The following is a 20724-nucleotide window of genomic DNA, read 5'->3' on the forward strand; positions in this document are numbered from 1 at the left end:
GTTCGCCCGGTAGGCAAACTGCTGTTGGTCTAGGGTGGGGTGGAGGCAGGCTTGGATGTGGTGTAGGACTAGCCTCTCAAGGCACTTCATGATGACAGGTGTGAGTGCTACTGGGCGATAGTCGTTGAGGTTGTTTGTTGTTGTTGTTAACAAAACTGGCAAATGTGTTGAAACACTGGGAGACGGAGACGGTTTTCGATTCCCATCTCTAATTGTGCTTGGTCCTTCTTCTATCGATTACCTTCTTAATTTTTTTCAGCAGTTTTCAAATAAATCTCGTTTGATGTATGCGCAGAAATCCGTGTCATTCAGTATCCAATGCCTAAGGCCAAGCCGGCCCACATCCAGCAAACGAGGTGTACGTCTAAATTGAAACGACAAGTGCCAGCATGCAGTTTTACAAAGTGATGAGCTGCAGTGCAGTACTTGCAAGAGGCAGCTCGTCATGTCTTTCTAAGAATAAACAGCATAGATAAGTGTTTGCTTGCTTGTTTCAGTCTCGCTCATAACTGCCATCGTTGGCCGCTCTGTGGCTTTTGCAGGTTTAGAAATCACAATGTGTGCAGCTGTTTTATCGCATTGCATATTTATGATGTAATACTCTCCGGGGCTCATTGTGCGATCTTTGCTTCAAGTGGATTGAAATGAAGATGAAACGCGACACTAATTAAAGTTACAGGCTTTCTGCACTGTGTGCTCCTAGAAGTTTGTGCAGACTGTGCCCAGTGAGCCTTCATGGGGCTCTCTCCTTGTGCTTAGCTGATGTTGTTATAATTATTTGTTTGATCACTGTACTATAACAAGCAAAATTAAACACGCACTCCTTTTTGATCTGATTTAAGCCTAAATAATTGTTTTAGTGAACGAGGACCTCTCCAAGGCTGGGACCTTACATTAGTGTCTGTTGAACTGAATTTTTCTGTTTGAGCTATGTCAGTTTCCTGAAGCATGCTTGTTTTCACTCATGTTTGCTAAAGTGTGTGACTTCCTCATGTTGACAAGAGCATAAACGCACCACTTTGCAGGAAGACAAAAGAGCTGACACGCACGTCATGTCTGAGATACACGACGATAGTATGTCAGTGGTTCTCAGCTGGTTCGGCTGTGGGAGCCACCATCACCCCTCGATGACAAACAGTGACCCAAAGTGGTCATCACTATATAGTTAAACGTTTCAGGAATTTATTAAAAATTCTTAATATTTGTTGATGATTATCAACTAAATTCAGTATCTCAGAGGATTGGAAAAAAACATTCTCTAATAGTTAATTATTGGAAATAGAGATGTCCGATAATATCGGACTGCCGATATTATCGGCCGATAAATGCTTTAAAATGTAATATCAGAAATTATCGGGACCAGTTTCAAAATGATCGGTATCGGTTTCGAAAAGTAAAATTTATGACTTTTTAAAACGCCGCTGTACGGAGTGGTACATGTACGTAGGGAGAAGTACAGAGCGCCAATAAACCTTAAAGGCACTGCCTCTGCGTGCCGGCCCAATCACATAATATCTACGGCTTTTCACACACACAAGTGAATGCAATGCATACTTGGTCAACAGCCATACAGGTCACACTGAGGGTGGCCGTATAAACAACTTTAACACTGTTACAAATATGCGCCACATTGTGAACCCACACCAAACAAGAATGACAAACACATTTCGGGAGAACATCATGTCAGAATGTCATCCAGGAATGTTTTTAAATGTTTTACTTGAATGCATGTCATTTGTTCACACAAAACTTGTTAACATTTTTTTTCTAAAGTCCTTTCAGGCTGTATTTCAGTCTCCTCACTCACTTTTGTACTGACGTTTTGATCTGATCACTGGTCATATAGTGGTTATGGTAAAATAACTTGTACAGTCAAAAATAAGTTGCATTTTGTGTTTATTATTAATGCGATATTTTATTGTGATTAAGCAAATGAGTAAACTCGGAAAAGTTCTTGTCTCACATAGGCAAATTTAAAAAAAAAAAGTGCAGTTCCACTTTAACATTGTTAAATGTACAGTATGTACGCTCTTTTTCGAGTCACTTTGCCCAGGCAAAAAGGAACATGATGAACACAGATTAAAAATAAATATTAAATTGTGATTCATTGAAATGGAACCAATTAGCGACTGTGATTAATCCGATTTAGAAAATGTAAAGATTTGACATCACTAGTCATTATGTAATATTTGGTATTTGTGTTCTTATATTTTCTATTGAGACTCTGGCTGGTTAATCGACTGTATGTGACTTTTGTAACCAGAAAAAAAAAGCATTTGCACAACAGGAGTCAGTCAGTACATCTGTCTCTGATGGGCACATCAATCAGTCTGAGGAGTAAAAGTTGTCACTTTCTTATGTAAACTATTACCCAGCATTCTCTCTGTTCGTCGCTAAGATATCCACAACCGGTAGAAATGTACATACGTCAGCTATGGGCTTTGGCGTGAGGCAGCGTACATTTCCACGTCAACGTCAGACTTGATACATCTCAACTTTGCCGTGAAAACGGGCTTACGGCAGGTTTTTGTGCGTACGCAAGCTTGTTACGTAAGGCTCCTGGTCTTTGGTCCACTGCTCTTCTGCTACTATCAGGTCAACAGGACACAGCAGACTCCGCGGGGCTTTGTACCTTTTTTTTTTTACCCTAAGCTTTTTGAAGAGCTTCTGCTGGCACTGCAACAGAGGCTGACACCAAACATCAAAGCGGTCAGTTGATGCGGATTTATGAAACACCTCTTAGTTCTGCGGCCGAACACCTCGGGCCTTTCTAGGAGCAGAGAGAGTTAAGTGTGTGTAGGTTAGGGATGGGAATTGGTAAGATTTTTTTCGATTCCATTTTCGATTCTGCTTAACAATTCGGTTCTTATATATTCTCATTGGGAAAAAAAGATAAACAGATTGATGAGCATCAATTTAGTTTTGAAGAAACATGGGTGTGCTAACCCAAATGTTTACAGCCTTAATAGCTCTGTATTCCCAGAAAAAAATATGTTTTTGATTGATTGATTGAGACTTTTATTAGTAGGTTGCACAGTGAAGTACATATTCCGTACAATTGACCACGAAATGGTAACACCCGAATAAGTTTTTCAACTTGTTTAAGTCGGGGTCCACTTAAATTGATTCATGATACAGATATATACTATCATATATACTATCATCATAATACAGTCATCACACAAGATAATCATCAGGGTGTATACATTGAATTATTTACATTATTTACAATTCGGGGTGTGGGGGCGGGGGGGTTAGGTTTGGTTGGGTTGTTATCATCAGTCATCAACAATTGAGAACAGAGAAATGGATATTGAAATAGTGTAGGTCTGACTTGGTAGGATATGTACAGCAAGTAGTGGACATAGAGAGAGAGAGAGAGATCAGAAGGCATTAGAAAAATATCTGCATTTGATTGTTTACATTTGATTATTAACAACAATCCAGTGAGGGTGTTAGTTTAGGGTTGAAGTTGCCTGGAGGTGTACTTTTATTGCGGTTTTTAAGGAGGATAGAGATGCCCTTTCTTTTATACCTGTTGGGAGCGCATTCCATATTGATGTGGCATAGAAAGAGAATGAGTTAAGACCTTTGTTAGATCGGAATCTGGGTTTAACGTGGTTAGTAGAGCTCCCCCTGGTGTTGTGGTTATGGCGGTCATTTACGTTAAGGAAGTAGTTTGACATGTACTTCGGTATCAGGGAGGTGTAGTGGATTTTATAGACTAGGCTCAGTGCAAGTTGTTTTACTCTGTCCTCCACCCTGAGCCAGCCCACTTTGGAGAAGTGGGTGGGAGTGAGGTGGGATCTGGGGTGGAGGTCTAGAAGTAATCTGACTAGCTTGTTCTGGGATCTTTGGAGTCTAGATTTGAGGGTTTTGGAGGTGCTAGGGTACCAGGAGGTGCATGCGTAATCAAAAAAGAGTTGAACGAGAATTTCCGCCAGAATCTTCATGGTGCTTTTGTTGACCAGAGAGGAGATTCTATAGAGAAATCTCGTTCGTTGGTTGACCTTTTTGATTACCTTGGTTGTCATTTTATCACAGGAAAGATTAGCCTGTAGAATGGAACCTAGGTAGGTGACCTCATCCTTCCTGGTGATAACAATGTCACCCACTTTTATAGTGAAGTCATTGACTTTTTTAAGGTTTATGTGGGACCCAAACAGGATGGATTCTGTTTTACCCAAGTGTATGGATAGATTGTTGTCAGCGAGCCAGGTGCAAGTACTACAGAGTTCAGCACTGAGGATTTTCTCCACCTGTGACTTGTCCCTGTCTGATACCAGCAGGACCGAGTCATCCGCAAACAAGAACAATTCACAGTCGCATGCTGATGACAAGTCGTTTATGTATACTAGGAACAGTAAAGGCCCAGTAATGAAAATAACTATAATATAGCATACTTGCCAACCTTGAGACCTCCGAATTCAGGAAATGGGGTTTGGTGGTAGCGGGGGTGTATATTGTAGCATCCCGGAAGAGTTAGTGCTGCAAGGGGTTCTGGGTATTTGTTCCGTTGTGTTTATGTTGTGTTACGGTGCGGATGTTTTCCCGAAATGTGTTTGTCATTCTTGTTTGGTGTGGGTTCACAGTGTGGCGCATATTTGTAACAGTGTTAAAGTTGTTTATACGACCACCTTCAGTGAGACCTGTATGGCTGTTGATCAAGTATGACTTGCATTCACTTATATGTGTGTACCGTATTTTCCGCACTATAAGGCGCACCTAAAAACCACAATTTTTCTCAAAAGCTGACAGTGCGCCTTATAACCCGGTGCGCTTTATTACGATTCATTTTCATAAAGTTTCGATCTCGCAACTTCGGTAAACAGCCGCCATCTTTTTTCCTGGTAGAACAGGAAGCGCTTCTTCTTCTACGCAAGCAACCGCCAAGGAAAGCACCCGCCCCCATAGAACAGGAAGCGCTTCTTCTTCTACTGTAAGCTACCACCCGCCCCCGGAAGAAGAAGAAAAAACGCGCGGATATCACCGTACGTTTCATTTCCTGTTTACATCTGTAAAGACCACAAAATGGCTCCTACTAAGCGATCCGGTTCATAAAAAGACGCAATCTCTCCATCCGCACACGGATTACTACCGTATTTCACAGCTGATATTCCTGTGAACCGCACTGTGGAACGGGAGCACGTACGGTGAATATTCGCACCACAGGGAATGAGAAGTCATCCTTCACTGTGGTTCTAGCTTGCCATGCTAACTTCCACCCATGGTGATATTCAAAAGGAAGACCTTGCCAAAAGAGACCTTTCCAGCCGGCGTCATCATAAAAGCTAACTCGAAGGGATGGATGGATGAAGAAAAGATGAGCGAGTGGTTAAGGGAAGTTTACGCGAAGAGGCCGGGTGGCTTTTTTCACACAGCTCCGAAGGAACCGGCCATTTTGGATACCACGCTTGCGCAACTTTTCAATTCGGACACCGAAGACGAAGAATTCGAAGGATTTACGAATGAAGAATAACTTCAGAAGGTGAGCGCTATGTTTATTTTGTGTGTTGTGACATTAACGTTCGAGCAACATTATGTTACTATTGCTCTACACCATTTTGAATTTTACTATGTTTGTGATTGCACATTTGCGTACATTTTGGGACAGAGTTGTTAGAACGCTGGTTTTCAATATATTATTAAAGTTTGACTGAACTATCTGACTGTTTTTTTGACATTCACTTTAGCGCAGCGTTTTTTTGACATTCACTTTAGCGCAGCGTAGGCGCGGCTTATAGTCCGGGGCGGCTTATTGGTGGACAAAATTATGAAATATGTAATTCATAGAAGGTGCGGCTAATAATCCGGTGCGCCTTATAGTGCGGAAAATACGGTATATATTATTGCATATATTATGTGACTGGGACCTGCACACTGTTTGTATGGAGGAAAAGCGGACGTGACGACAGGTTGTAGAGGACGCTAAAGGCAGTGCCTTTAAGGCACGCCCCAGATATTGTTGTCCGGGTGGAAATCGGGAGAATGGTTGCCCCGGGAGATTATCAGGAGGGGCACTGAAATGCGGGAGTCTCCCGGGAAAATCGGGAGGGTTGGCAAGTATGTAATATAGTAATAAGAGAAACAAAAATACAACATACATTATTCTGTGATAATTACATAACAATGTTCATAGAAATTTAAATTTTGAAACTACATAATTCAGTGACAAATACAAGCTAGTCAAGTTCAATGGAAGTGTGCATTGTGCAATTTTGCAACCATCAACTATGACACATAACCATTATTTTGCAGAAAAATAATCATACCTGCTTTCTCAGGAAGGATACGCAATCTTTTTGCACTTACGGTGTCTCTAGTCATTAGGTTGAATCCACAAGGATTTACTTTGATCTTTTCTCTTTGTAGGGTTCCTGCTCTTCCAGTCAAGAACCTGACTGGATCTGGACCAGTGCACCCAGCACTAGCAGGTTAGATGGCAGTCAACAAAAATATATTCTTTGTGGCATACGTGCAATAACAAAGTCACTCACAAACATTGTCCAATTCCTCTGTGTGTGTATTTGTGTTTGTGTGTGTGTGTTGTACATATGTATCAGGTATGACCGGTATCCTGATGTGCGCTGTAGGTCTGCCTGTTTGCCTGACTCGAGCACCAAAGCCCATTCTGCACCCACCGACCATCAGCAAGAGCGATATGAAGCCTGTGCCGGGGATCAATGGCATGCGACGCAAGACAAAGAAAAAGCATCTGAGGAGAGGTAAGTTGGACGCAGTGTACAGTGGGGCAGTTGCAGGAGCATGTGAGGTTGGGGCGTCCTCAGAAGAAAAACATACCATCAAATGGCTTTTCTTTCTGATTGTGTAAAAGTCTTGCCGTAACAAGTTGCTAAATGATACATGTCATGCAGGCTGAACATGGCAGACGACGTATCTTGTTAACAGGGGGTGAGTGGGTCTTTGGGTCTAAGTCAGCGGTGTCAAACGTATGGCCCGCGAACAGGATTTATCCAGCCCGCGGGATGAGTTTGCTAAGTATAAAAATGTACCTAAAATTTTTGAATGAATGAAACAGTTAAGTTAAAGGTGTACCCCGCCTTCCGCCCGATTGTAGCTGAGATAGGCTGCAACGACCCCGAAGGGAATAAGCGGTAGAAAATGGATGGATGGATGGATTGGTTAAGTTAAAGTTAAAGTTAAAGTACCAATGATTGTCACACACACACTAGGTGGGGTGAAATTTGTCCTCTGCATTTGACCCATCCCCTTGGTTCTAAATGTGTCCACTGGATGTCGCAATAGCAATTATTTGTATCTTTGTAGATGATGCCACATACCGTATTTTTCGGAGTATAAGTCGCTCCGGAGTATAAGTCGCACCGGCCGAAAAATGCATAATAAAGAAGGAAAAAAACATGTATAAGTCGCATTTTTGGGGGAAATGTATTTGATAAGACCCAACACCAAGAATAGACGTTTGAAAGGCAATTTAAAATAAATAAAGAATAGTGAACAACAGGCTGAATAAGTGTACGTTATATGAGGCATAAATAACCAACTGAGAACGTGCCTGGTATGTTAACGTAACATATTATGGTAAGAGTCATTCAAATAACTATAACATATAGAACATGCTATACGTTTACCAAACAATCCGTCACTCCTAATTAGGGCTGCAACTAACAACTAATTTGATAATCGATTAATCTGTAGATTATTACTTCGATTAATCGATTAATAATCGGATAAAAGAGACAAACTACATTTCTATCCTTTCCAGTATTTTATTGAAAAAAAACAGCAGACTGGCACCATACTTATTTTGATTATTGTTTCTCAGCTGTTTGTAAATGTTGCAGTTTATAAATAAAGGTTTATAAAAAAAATAAAATAAAAAAAGTAGCTTTTGGCATGCGCATAGCATAGATTCAACGAATCGATGACTAAATTAATCGCCAACTATTTTTTATAATCGATTTAATCGATTAGTTGTTGCAGCCCTACTCCTAATCGCTAAATCTGATGAAATCTTATACATCTAGTCTATTACGTGAATGAGCTGAATAATATTATTTGATATTTTGCGGTAATGTGTTAATAATTTCACACATAAGTCGCTCCTGAGTATAAGTCGCACCCCCAGCCAAACTATGAAAAAAAACTGCAATTTATAGTCTGAAAAATACGGTATGTACAAAATAAACCACATGATGTTAGTACATCAGTCGAGGAAAATGATCAAACTTCATAAATAAGATCCTGTAATTTGATTTTGATACACTTTTTTTTATCTTGATAGATTGAAAATTAACACCAATGAGTTGACTGATGAACATTATCAGATAATTTATTCAGAAATATAAATGACGACAAATCAATAACTCCACCATGCAAGTGTAAAAAAAACAAAAACAACAATATTATGAATTGTACATGTCTGCTTGTTCTAAAGAAAATAATCTGAAGTTGTCTTTATTTTTAAGTTATCGTGCCGTGATTTTACCGGTCCGGCCCACTTGAGAGTAGATTTTTCTCCATGTGGCCCCCGATCTAAAATGAGTTTGACACCCCTGCTCTAAATGAAAACAGGTCAATGAAAGCCACGGAAACTGTGGACCTTCCAAGGGAGTCTTTGTCCTAATTGATCAGTGAGGCTTCTATCCCTATCCCACGCTGCACTCGTTCTCTTAGTATGCCCTTCAGACTGCACTATACTGTAGTGTACACTTGCTTTTTTTTAACCGCCATTCGCACCTTTCACCATGTGAAGAACGACAGTGAACTCGACGACTATACGGAGGCATCACAGTCTCACACGGTGGCACTGCAGTTGAAACAAAGTAGAGGGTGGAGGACTTTGCTGCCTCTCGGGCAGATCCGTGGTACTATAGTTGGCACCGTGTTCAAAACGTGTTGAGAAAGGCTTTCCATCATTGGGACACGGTTCATGGACCGCCATCTAAACTGGCGATTTGAAAGCCTTAATTTGGGTCAATGATTTAATTTAATAATAATGTATTGCTCTTTTATCCTGCACTACAACGAGCTAATGCAACAAAATGTAATTCTTATTTGTACTGTAAAGTTCAAATTTGAATGACAATAAGGAAGTCTAAGTCTAATAATTGGCCTATCTTCACAGACCCCTTAGCGTAGTTCATTTTTTCGTCCATACTACCCTCAAGACCTTGTAAGAAATGTCAAATCTGTCTAACCTTGGAAACAATGGCACATCGCAGGAGGCTTTGCCAGTGCACTTCAACAATCCTGCCTCGTTTAAATACTGACAGCCGTTTTGCCTTGAACATCAAGCGATCATGACAGTGTCATCAAGGACATGAAAGCCAGCTTTTACACTGCAAAAAGTCAGTGTTCAAAAACAAGAAAAAAAATATACAAAAATTAGGGGTATTTTATTTGAACTAAGCAAAATTATCTGCCAATAGAACAAGAACATTTGGCTAGTCAAGACTTTCCAAAACATGTAAAATTAGCTAACCTCAATGAACCCAAAAATACCTTAAAATAAGTATATTCTCACTGACAAGTGCATTTTTCTTGATAGAAACAAAAAAAAAAGACCTTTTTAAATTAAGTAAATGCTAGTGCCATTATCTTGACATAATGATATGCGCTCGGCATTACATTTCTTGAAACCAGAAAACTTACATTAAAAATTAGTTTATTGTTTTTAATGGAACGGCAACAAGGCAACCGCTTGTTACTCTCGGGGTGTCCTAGCCGCTCAGGCAAATCATATTGTCTAAAAATACATTTTCCCATCGATAACATGACATCATCGCGCCAAGTGCGTGCTCTTTCAGCCAATTAGTGCGCATTTATACAGCCCGGCCACCGGCCAAAATTTTTTAATTGTAATTTTGAGGAATTTATCTGAATGTGCATTAACTCTTTCTGTTTGAAATGTCACATGTTAAATGTTTAAATATTAACTGTCAGTTTACTGTTCTTTGCCAACTGTACTACTATATGAGTACGTATTTTCTATTGTTTCATTGAAAATAAAACAGCAAAGTCCATTTGGCTGTCATCTGTTTTAATATGAGACACAATTTTGTCAAAGTCATGATTTTGTTTTTCATGCCTGAAGTAAGAAATTATTACTTTAAAAAGTAGTTTTATACTTGTGAGTGTTGATGACACAGCTTTGCAACAGTTGATATTCTAGTTTCAAGCATGTTTTACTCAATATAGGTCATCAAATCTCAGCAACAAGCTGTAATATCTTACTTAGATCATTTAGGACCAGAACCCTTAAAACAAGTAAAAGACTCTAACATAAAATCTGCTTAGTGAGAAGAATGATCTTATCAGACAGAAAATAAGCAAGTATCACCCTTATTTGAGATATTTTATCTTACTTAATTTCAATTTTTGCAGTATAGAACATGTTGAAGCTATGACAGTAAACTTTTGATCAGCCATTGCACAGCCTGTTTGGGTGTAAATGCAGTTTTCAAAACATTGCAGACTCTTATCTGGTTTCAAACCACTAGGCGGTCTTAATTCAATCCATGTCCCCCATATCTTAGCTACATCACCACAACATCTGTACATGTGTCTTGACAAACAAAACATCAGATAACCAGTGATTTATTGAGTGCACATCTAGAGGAGGCAGGCACGGTAGTGCAGTGTTAATCGCTTTCTTCCAAGAAGCGGTTATGTCAGATAACCGTGGGCATCGGTGTGTACATGTATAGTTGTTGTGCTTTTTGTTTGTTTGTGACACTTGCTCTGGTTCCTTTGTTTATTTCTTGCTGCTCTCTATTCCAGTTTGTCCGTTTGTCAGCAGAACTGAATAAAGACACCCCCTAGGGGGGAAATAGCCTCTGTAAGCGCAGTAGGGGTCTAAGCTGTCGGTGCACTCTAAACCATGCTCCACTGGATTCACACACACATGCACACAGGGTTCATCAGATATTTCATGCTCGATAGATATGCACTAGTTCAGGGGTCGGCAACCAAAAACGTTGAAAGAGCCATATTGAACCAAAAATACAAAAAGACAAATCTGTCTGGAGCCCAAAAAAATGAAAAGCCGTATATATATATATATATATATATATATATATATATATATATATATATATATATATATATATATATATATATATATAATGAAGGCAACACATGACGTGAGTGTCCATATTAGCTAGAATAGCCTACTATCAAAATGACTATGTGTCGCAGGCTGAAGCAAATCTTCGTTGACAGAAATGTTGAAATTGTATATTTATTCTACACATTTTTACAACATTAGAAAGCATTAGTAAATCAAAGGCTACTCAGAAGGTGAGATAACTCCTGGAAATTACTGGCTTTTAATGGCCAAAGGTATAGATGTGTGTGTCCAAGTTAAAGGAAACGGCAGGCTGTCTTCTTTTAATAGATTTATTACAATCTTTTGCAAGCTAGGTAATGTTTGCTGTGGTCTGGAACAACATGGCACACAAACAACTATCTGAAATGCAGCCAATACTACACACAGATAATGTGTCATGAGACATGCAAAACGAAATTATATACAAAGAGGATACAAGTAAAGGATATTAAATGAGCTCAAACATACCTACAAATGAGGCATAATGATGCAATGTGTACATACAGCTAGCCAACATTGCATGTTAGCATTGATTAGTTTGCAGTCATGCACTGACCAAATGTGCCTGATTAGCACTCCAACAAGTCAATAACATCAACAAAGCACACCTTTTTGCATTCACGCACAGCATAAAACGTTTGGTGGACAAAATTAGAGGAGTCAAAGATTTGACATATATACACAAACTGTTGCGTCACAGTCCCCACTATGGTGAATTCAAGAACTGACAAAATTAGTAGGACAAAACGATGTTCACCAAATACTTTCATCGGTGAAACATACACACAAACATATTAAACAGTGGACTTTCTAACAACTGGGAAGGGTTGTGTCATGTTTGTCCTCAAACAAAAAACGAACTAAAACAAAACAATAATTTTCCCCCCATCTTTTCCCATTTTCAATCATTTTTTTAAAATGCTCCAGGGAGCCAGTAGGGCGGCACTAAAGAGCCGCATGCGGCTCGAGAGCCGCGGGTTGCTGACCCCCGCACTAGTTGAAAGATGACTTCTTCAACATTCGTACAATACAACTTCTCATTTTGATTCCCCTGACGTTGTGCATGACGTTCGGCAAGAATTCCACATGCAGAAACTGCAAAACATTCAAAAATCTAATTAGACCCTATTTTGAGCGAGCATCGAAAAGATAAACAAATGTTTGATGTTGGTTTTGTCCTTATTAATTTGTTTTCAAAGCATTAAGTCTCAACAGATTAGTTCTTTCTAAAGGAAAAGTAGTAATCTCTCTGCACATTTGTTACTAACTCAGTCATCAAAAGGTTTCTTTCATTGTTTTTCTATTTGCCGAGCAGAATAATGAACAAGCGTGAGGTGTGAAGTGGAGTGAAAGAAACACGACTTAATCATTCTGCTTCACTCCATGTACCTACAGTTCCGGCCCAAGGGTAGACGGATCGTAATGATTTTGCAACATACATATTTATATTCGATAATAAATATTCAGTGATTTTTATTTTTTTAACTCAAGGCGGAATTGCAAATTTGAATGTACAGTCGCCCTTTGTTTATCCCAGCCAATTGGATTCCAGGCTTAACCATAGCAAACACATTTCTGCAAAGTAGGATTGCTATTAATAAATCAAATATTTTCAGAGTTACAGCATAAAAAAATCTGTTTACAGCCTTCTAAACACGTTTTTTTCTCTAAACATGAAATGACAACCATATAGTCAACTTTACACTTGTTTCACCCATTATAGTAGTTTTTGATTACAGTACTCACCGGTAGCTAGGAGGATCCTCCAAGCACCATTGCACTATAACACGACCACGACATGTAAATACCGTATTTTTCGGAGTATAAGTCGCTCCGGAGTATAAGTCGCACCGGCCGAAAATGCATAATAAAGAAGGAAAAAAACATATATAAGTCGCATTTTTTGGGAAAATGTATTTGATAAAATTGGTATTTAGCGATTAGGAGTGACAGATTGTTTGGTAAACGTATAGCATGTTGTATATGTTATAGTTATTTGAATGACTTTTACCATCATATGTTACGTTAACATACCAGGCACGTTCTCAGTTGGTTATTTATGCCTCATATAACGTACACTTATTCAGCCTGTTGTTCACTATTATTTATTTTAAATTGCCTTTCAAATGTCTATTCTTGGTGTTGGCTTTTGTCAAATAAATTTCCCCCAAAAATGCGACTTATATATGTTTTTTTCCTTCTTTATTATGCATTTTCGGTCGGTGCGACTTATACTCCGGAGCTATTTATACTCCGAAAAATACGGTAAAAGAAGACAGCCTGCCGTTTCCTTTAACTTGGACACACACATCTATACCTTTGGCCATTAAAAGCCAGTCATTTCCAGGAGTTATCTCACCTTCTCAGTAGCCTCTGATTTACTAATGCTTTCTAATGTTGTAAAAATGTGCAGAATAAATATTACATTTCAACATTTCTGTCAACGAAGATTTGCTTCAGCATGTGACACAGTCATTTTGATAGTAGGCTATTATAGCTAATATAGACACTTACGTCATGTGTTGCCATCATTATAACATATATACCGTATTTTTCGGAGTATAAGTCGCTCCGGAGTACAAGTCGCACCGGCCGAAAATGCATAATAAAGAAGGAAAAAAACGTATATAAGTCGCATTTTTGGGGGGAATTTATTTGATAAAACCCAACACCAAGAATAGACATTTGAAAGGCAATTTAAAATAAATAAAGAATAGTGAACAACAGGCTGAATAAGTGTACGTTATATGAGGCATAAATAACCAACTGAGAACGTGCCTGGTATGTTAACGTAACATATTATGGTAAGAGTCATTCAAATAACTATAACATATAGAACATGCTATACGTTTACCAAACAATCTGTCACTCCTAATCGCTAAATCCCATGAAATCTTATACGTCTAGTCTCTTACGTGAATGAGCTAAATAATATTATTTGATATTTTACGGTAATGTGTTAATAATTTCACACATAAGTCGCTCCTGTGTATAAGTCGCACCCGGCCAAACTATGAAAAAAACTGCGACTTATAGTCCGAAAAATACGACACTCCATCACGTCCTGTGTTGAAACCACAATGCACATGTTGCTTTGCAAAAACTTGGTCATCTTGACAGTCGCAGCTACAACCATTAGCCATACTGTTAGCATTGCATGTCCTGCGTTGTCATTCCACATCGCTTAAAGGTCTCACCAATGTCATGTAGAGCTGTTTTATTGTTATCAAAGATAAAGAGTTTGAACCTTGAACATTTGAATCAACATAGTTCATCTCCATCTAGTATTGTCGGGACAGCTGCTGGCAGCTGATAGCAGTCTTGTTAGCATCAAGTGGTGCGATTTAAGGGGTATGTCTCACATCTAGATGACTTTTGACATGGCTTACACCAAAGTGAGGCAGGAGTTGAAGATGAAGTGCATAAAAAAGTTGGTCAACTTGATGTTCACTGTGAAAATACCGTTGCAGCAAGATTAGCCACGTTGTTGTTGTTAGCATTATTCACCCTTAACCTGGAAACCAAAGTCCTGCTAGGTCAGAGGTCGGCAACCCAAAACGTTGAAAGAGCCATATTGGACCAAAAATACAAAAAACAAATCTGTCTGGAGCCGCAAAAAAATGAAAAGCTGTGTATACAGTAAGTCCTATAATGAAGTCAACACATGATGTAAGTGTCTATATTAGCTATAATAGCCTACTATCAAAATGACTATGTGTCGCAGGCTGAAGCAAATCTTCGTTGACAGAAATTATGAAATGTAGTATTTATTCTACACATTTTAACAACATTAGAAACCATTAGTAAGTCAGAGGCTACTCAGAAGGTGAGATAACTCTTTGAAATTACTGGCTTTAAACGGCCAAAGGTATAGATGTGTGTGTCCAAGTTAAAGGAAACGGCAGGCTGTCTTCTTTTAATAGATTTATTACAATCTTTGGCAAGCTAGGTAATGTTTGCTGTGGTCTGGAACAACATGGCACACAAACAACTATCTGAAATGCAGCCAATATTACATACAGATAATGTGTCATGAGACGTGCAAAACTAAATTATATACATAGAGGATAAAAGTAAAGGATATTAAATGAGCTCAAATATACCTACAAACGAGGCATAATGATGCAATATGTACATACAGCTAGCCTAAATAGCATGTTAGCATTGATTAGCTTGCAGTCATGCACTGACCAAATATGCCTGATTAGCATTCCAACCAGTCAATAACATCAACAAAGCACACCGTTGGGCATGCACGCACAGTATAAACTATTTGGTGGACAAAATTAGACAAAGAAGAGTGAAAGATTTTACATGTAAACAAACTGTTGCGTCACAGTCCACGCTATGGTGAGTTCAAGAACCGCCGATATTAGTAGGACAAAACGATATTCACCAAATACTGTCATCAGTGAAGCATACACACAAACATATTAAACAGTGGGCTTTCTAACAATTGGGAAGGTTTGTGTCATGTTTGTCCTCAAAAAAAACAAAACATACTAAAACAAAAAAATTATTTTCCCCCCATCTTTTTCCATTTTCAATCCTTTTTTAAAAATGCTCCAGGGAGCCACTAGGGCGGCACTAAAGAGCCGCATGCGGCTCGAGAGCCGCGTGTTGCTGACCCCCGTGCTAGATGAATATCTTTATCATTTGCCACGGTATAATAGAAAATAAAACAAATACTGTACTATAATATGCAGATAACACTTATATTAACACTTAATATGTGGCAAAAATATGCTTTAATTGTATATATTTGAATCTGCGATGTAGTGAAGCCTCAATATTTAAAGTGTGATGTGACAAAGGACAACTGTATTTGACATGTTTTTGTAATTTACACAGGCTCAAATACACCCTAACTGATAATGTCCGACCAGATGTTTTTAATACCTTCTGTCATTATTCTGGCTGGAATTTAGCATTCATTTTTAGTAAATTGGGTTTGAAAGCCTCAACTTGACTCCTCCAAACAAAAGTATTGTCATTGCAGCCAAAGAGTTCAATCTGTCTCCATAAAACCATAAAACTTTTCCCCAGAAGGCCTTTGGCTTGTCTGTGAGCACCGTAACACGGAGCGTCTAACCTGCGGACCGCGTGTAGAACATTTAATTTCACAATCTGGAAATGTTACCTCGTAAATTACATGTTTTTACTATGGAAGTACAAACCCTAAACCAGTGAAGTTGGCACATTGTGTAATTCGTAACTAAAAAGAGAATACAATGATTTGCAAATCCTTTTCAACTTATATTTAATTGAATAAACTGCAAAGACAAGGTATTTATTGTTCGAACTGAGAAACTTTTTTTTTTTGGCATATAATCATTAACTTAGAATTTAATGGCAGCAACATGTTGCAAAAGAGTTGGCACAAGGTCATTTTTACCTCTGTGTTACATGGCCTTTCCTTTTAACAGCACTCAACACTAAACATTTGGGAACTGAGGAGACCAATTTTTGAAGCTTTTCTGGTGGAATTCTTTCTCATTGTTGCTTGATGTACAGCTTAAGTTGTTCAACAGTCCGTGGTGAACTCGTCAGACCACAGAACCCAGCAAAGCCGGCGGCGTTTCTGGGTGTTGTTGATAAATGGCTTTGGCTTCGCATAGTAGAGTTTTAACTTGCACTTACAGATGTAGCGATGAACTGTAGTTGATGACAGTGGTTTTCTGAAGTGTTCCTGAGCCCATGTGGTGATATCCTTTACACACTGATGTCGACTTTTGATGCAGTACCGCCTGAAGGATCGAAGGTCACGGGCTTAGCCGCTTCCGTGCAGTGATTTCTCCAGATTCTCTGAACCTTTTGATGATATTACGGATGGTAGATTGTGAAATCCCTGAATTCTTTGCAATAGCTTGTTGAGAAATGTTCTTAAACTGTTCGACAATTTGCTCACGCATTTGTTCAGAAAATGGTAACTCTCGCCCCATCCTTGTTTGTGAATGACGGAGCATTTCATGGAAGTTGCTTTCATACCTAATTGTGGCACCCACCTGTTCTCGATTAGCCTGTTCACCTGTGGGATGTTCCAAATAAGTGTTTGATGAGCATTCCTCAACTTTCTCAGTCTTTTTTGCCACTTGTGCCAGCTTTTTTGAAACATGTTGCAGGCTTCAAATTCCAAATGAGCTAATATTTGCCAAAAATAACAGTTTTCAAGTTCGAACGTTAAGTATCTTGTCTTTGCAGTCTATTCAATTGAATATAGGTTGAAAAGGATTAGCAAATCATTGTATTCTGTTTTTATTTAGGATTTACAAAACGTGCCAACTTCACTGGTTTTGGGTTTTGTATTTTCGACATGACAAATAACTTCCTAATTCTATGAAATTGGAGGTTGACCAGCATCACTAAATGTATCAATGTCAGAGATTCCTCACTATTCACATGCACATTGCAATATGCACTTTCATTATATGTGCTGGTACGCAGAGAATGCTGATGAATTTGGCATCCTTTAAAGATTCAAGCATTATTTCATCGTTGTTTTGAAGCGGTGCCATCCCGTCAGCTGTGTGTTTATTTATTCATCTTTTTGTGTGACAAGGGAAAACCCCAGAGGATGTGGTCAGAAGATACACTGAGAAAATTAAAGTGGTGCCAGACGAGGTAAGATAAACACATGCACACGCATCATGCAGGCGTGAAAATATGAAAAAAATGTGCAGTTATGAAGAATGGCGGCTATGAGTATTGGGTTTGGCTGGTGTAGGACTGTACCATCTGCATGGAGAGGCTGGTCACGGCATCAGGCTATGAAGGCGTCCTACAGCACAAAGGCATCAAGCCAGAGCTGGTGGGCAAACTTGGCAAGTGCGGCCATATGTACCATCTGCTGTGCCTGGTGGCCATGTACAACAATGGCAATAAGGTGGGTAAAAAATGGTGTGCCAGCCATTGTTTTGATGTCAATCTCTAAACTCGAATTACAAACTTGGGCTTTTTTTTTGGCTTGACTGAGCTATATGGTACTGGCAGGCAGGTACGGGGAACAGATGGGGATCTCTTATTAGATCACTCGCATCATTCACAACAGCCCAGTGCCGAGACTCTGAGAATTTTTTTTTTATGAATTCTGCTCATTTCTGTGCAGTAGCATTAAATATTAACAGCAACCCTTGCTTATGCAAAAGCAGGAAGTGCAAGCATATAAATTTGAAGAATCATCACTGACACATTTAATTCTTATTAAAACACACACCGAGTAATAAAACAAGATTTAGGAGGGAGATGCAAAAGTTTTTAAGACTTTTTAAATACTTTTATGGTCAATTAGTCTGATTGGTTTTTTATGTCGCTTCCATACAGTTGCACTAAAAACAATTCAATCTCATTGTAAGTTGTAATTATTTGCAACGCTTATAAACTTGCAGCACTTCTATGGAGACAGAAAGAACACTGCCAAGTTTTAGTATTAAAAAAACTTTGTAGAAGCTAGGGGTGTAACGGTACGTGTATTTGTATTGAACCGTTTCGGTACGGGGGTTTCGGTTCGGTTCATAGGTGTACCGAACGAGTTTCTAAGCTAAAGTCTTAACAAGCTGCTTTGCTTCTTCTGCCTCTGTCTCAGCATCCAGCATTGTCCCACCCACACAACCTTCTGATTGGTTACACACAAAGCGGTAACAGCCAATCAGCAGTGCGTATTCAGAGTGCATGTAGTCAGCGCTTCAGCGTCGAGCAGATAGGTGTTTAGCAGATACTCTCCCCAAATTATAATAAACACCTCCCAGTCAACTACTAATAACATCACTATGAGCCCGTTGACCTTCTAGAAACTTAAACTGCAGCTCAGCTCGCTCGCAGTACTGGCTTGAGGTGAAGGCAAATTAGCTTTTAGCGTAACGTTAGCTCATTTTGCAGTGTGTGCGTGTGTGTGGGCGTGTGTGTGGGTGTGTGTATGTGCATACTTGCCAACCCTCCCGAATTTTCCGGGAGACTCCCGAAATTCAGCGCCTCTCCCGAAAACCTCCCGGGACAAATATTCTCCCGAAAATCTCCCGATTTTCAGCCGGAGCTGGAGGCCACGCCCCCTCCAGCTCCATGTGGACCGGAGTGAGGACAGACTTTTTTCACACGGGAGGACAACAGGGTGACAAGAACTAAATCATCCAGACTAGAGATAAATTGTATTATTATGTTTATCTTACCTAAAAATACATATATTTATTAATTTAAAAAAACAAAAACGAAATACATTTTTACTATATTTTGCTAAAAACATCAAAATTAATTGTATTTTTATTTTTATTTTTTCTGACTCCTTATTACATCCAGCCATAGAATTATACATTAAAATAAACATATTTGAAATGATTAATTTTAAATTATCATAATTCATTTAAAATGACCATATTTAATTATTAAAATAATTGCTTGTTTATCAACAACTTTAGCATTTTATTCATTACATTTTGAAGCTCTCAGAAGCCAAGTTATGTTATATTCCTTAGTATTTATTTATGCAAGTTTGAAGTATCAATTATCTAAACACAGTTTTGTTTGCATATTTTCAGGATGTAGATATATATATATATGAATTCTAGCTGTCAATATACTCCTCCCCTCTTAACCACGCCCCCCCCTGACCACGCCCCCGCCCCCCACCTCCCGAAATCGGAGGTTTCAAGGTTGGCAAGTATGGTGTGTGTGTGTGAGCGTAGTCTCTCCTACTGCTATTGTACTATTTTTTCAGCTATAGTTACATTAATCGTTAGTAATGCAGCAGCCTAGTTTTGAATGGCAGGGTCCCTGCTATCACATGTTGATAAAAATATAACATTTACATAATAAATCAACTACAGGCTTCCCAAATCCTGTAATAAATGAAGCATGATGAGTTGACTTAAAACTGCTTAATGTTGCACTTTTTATATGTAGAAGAAAAGTTTTGTCATTTTATTTAATCTGAGCAACAATTTGAGGCAGTTTAATGTTGATTAACGTGGGCAGAATTATTATAGTGTTCCCAATGTTAAAAGGATAAAGCCATTGTTTACAAATTTGGTAAATAAATAACCAAAAAATTTATATTTTGTTGTTTTCTTACTGTACCGAAAATGAACCGAACCGTGACCTCTAAACCGAGGTATGTACCGAACCGAAATTTTTGTGTACCGTTACACCCCTAGTAGAAGCAAGGATTAGTATTGTAAAATCTTGAATTGAAAAATAAAGAACAAACCTTCCAAAAAGACAATGTTTTTTCCGGTTTTTTTTGTAATTATGTTTTTTTTTTACCCTGTTTTACACCCAAACCCCACATCCCCGTCCACTTGAAAACCCTGCTAGTAAGTTGAAAGTGGAAAAGAAGACAGACAAGTGAATCTGAAAAATGGAATGTTAAAAATAAAAACCTATAACACTTCAAAAACCAATAACAGTATCAAAAAAGAGCTTGAAAAGGACATTGAATAACATATAAAAATATTCACAAAAAGAATTTTGTTTAATAAATACTGTTTTATTTTTAAAGTCAATATTTCACAATACCTCAGTGTCGTTCCATACTACTTTTTCTACAATACCAAAACTTACTGGCTGTGTTTTGTCTCCATACAGTTTACAATAAAACAAGAAACAAAATCAAATATCAATAATTGTTCAAATTTGCCATTTCTTTT

General features: G+C 38.6%; 1 protein-coding gene across 1 annotated transcript in view; it reads left to right on the top strand.

Moving 5' to 3' along the window:
• dtx1 (deltex 1, E3 ubiquitin ligase) overlaps positions 1–20724 on the top strand; it is an 81938-nt gene that overhangs the window by 53045 nt on the left and 8169 nt on the right. The window contains exons 4-7 of the mRNA XM_061986145.1: positions 6373–6434; positions 6564–6725; positions 17649–17710; positions 17814–17972. Coding sequence (XP_061842129.1) covers positions 6373–6434; positions 6564–6725; positions 17649–17710; positions 17814–17972 — 445 coding nt within the window. The remainder of the gene's footprint in view (positions 1–6372; positions 6435–6563; positions 6726–17648; positions 17711–17813; positions 17973–20724) is intronic.

This window comes from Nerophis lumbriciformis, linkage group LG12 (genome assembly GCF_033978685.3).
Source record: "Nerophis lumbriciformis linkage group LG12, RoL_Nlum_v2.1, whole genome shotgun sequence".
Taxonomy (NCBI): Eukaryota; Metazoa; Chordata; class Actinopteri; order Syngnathiformes; family Syngnathidae; genus Nerophis; species Nerophis lumbriciformis.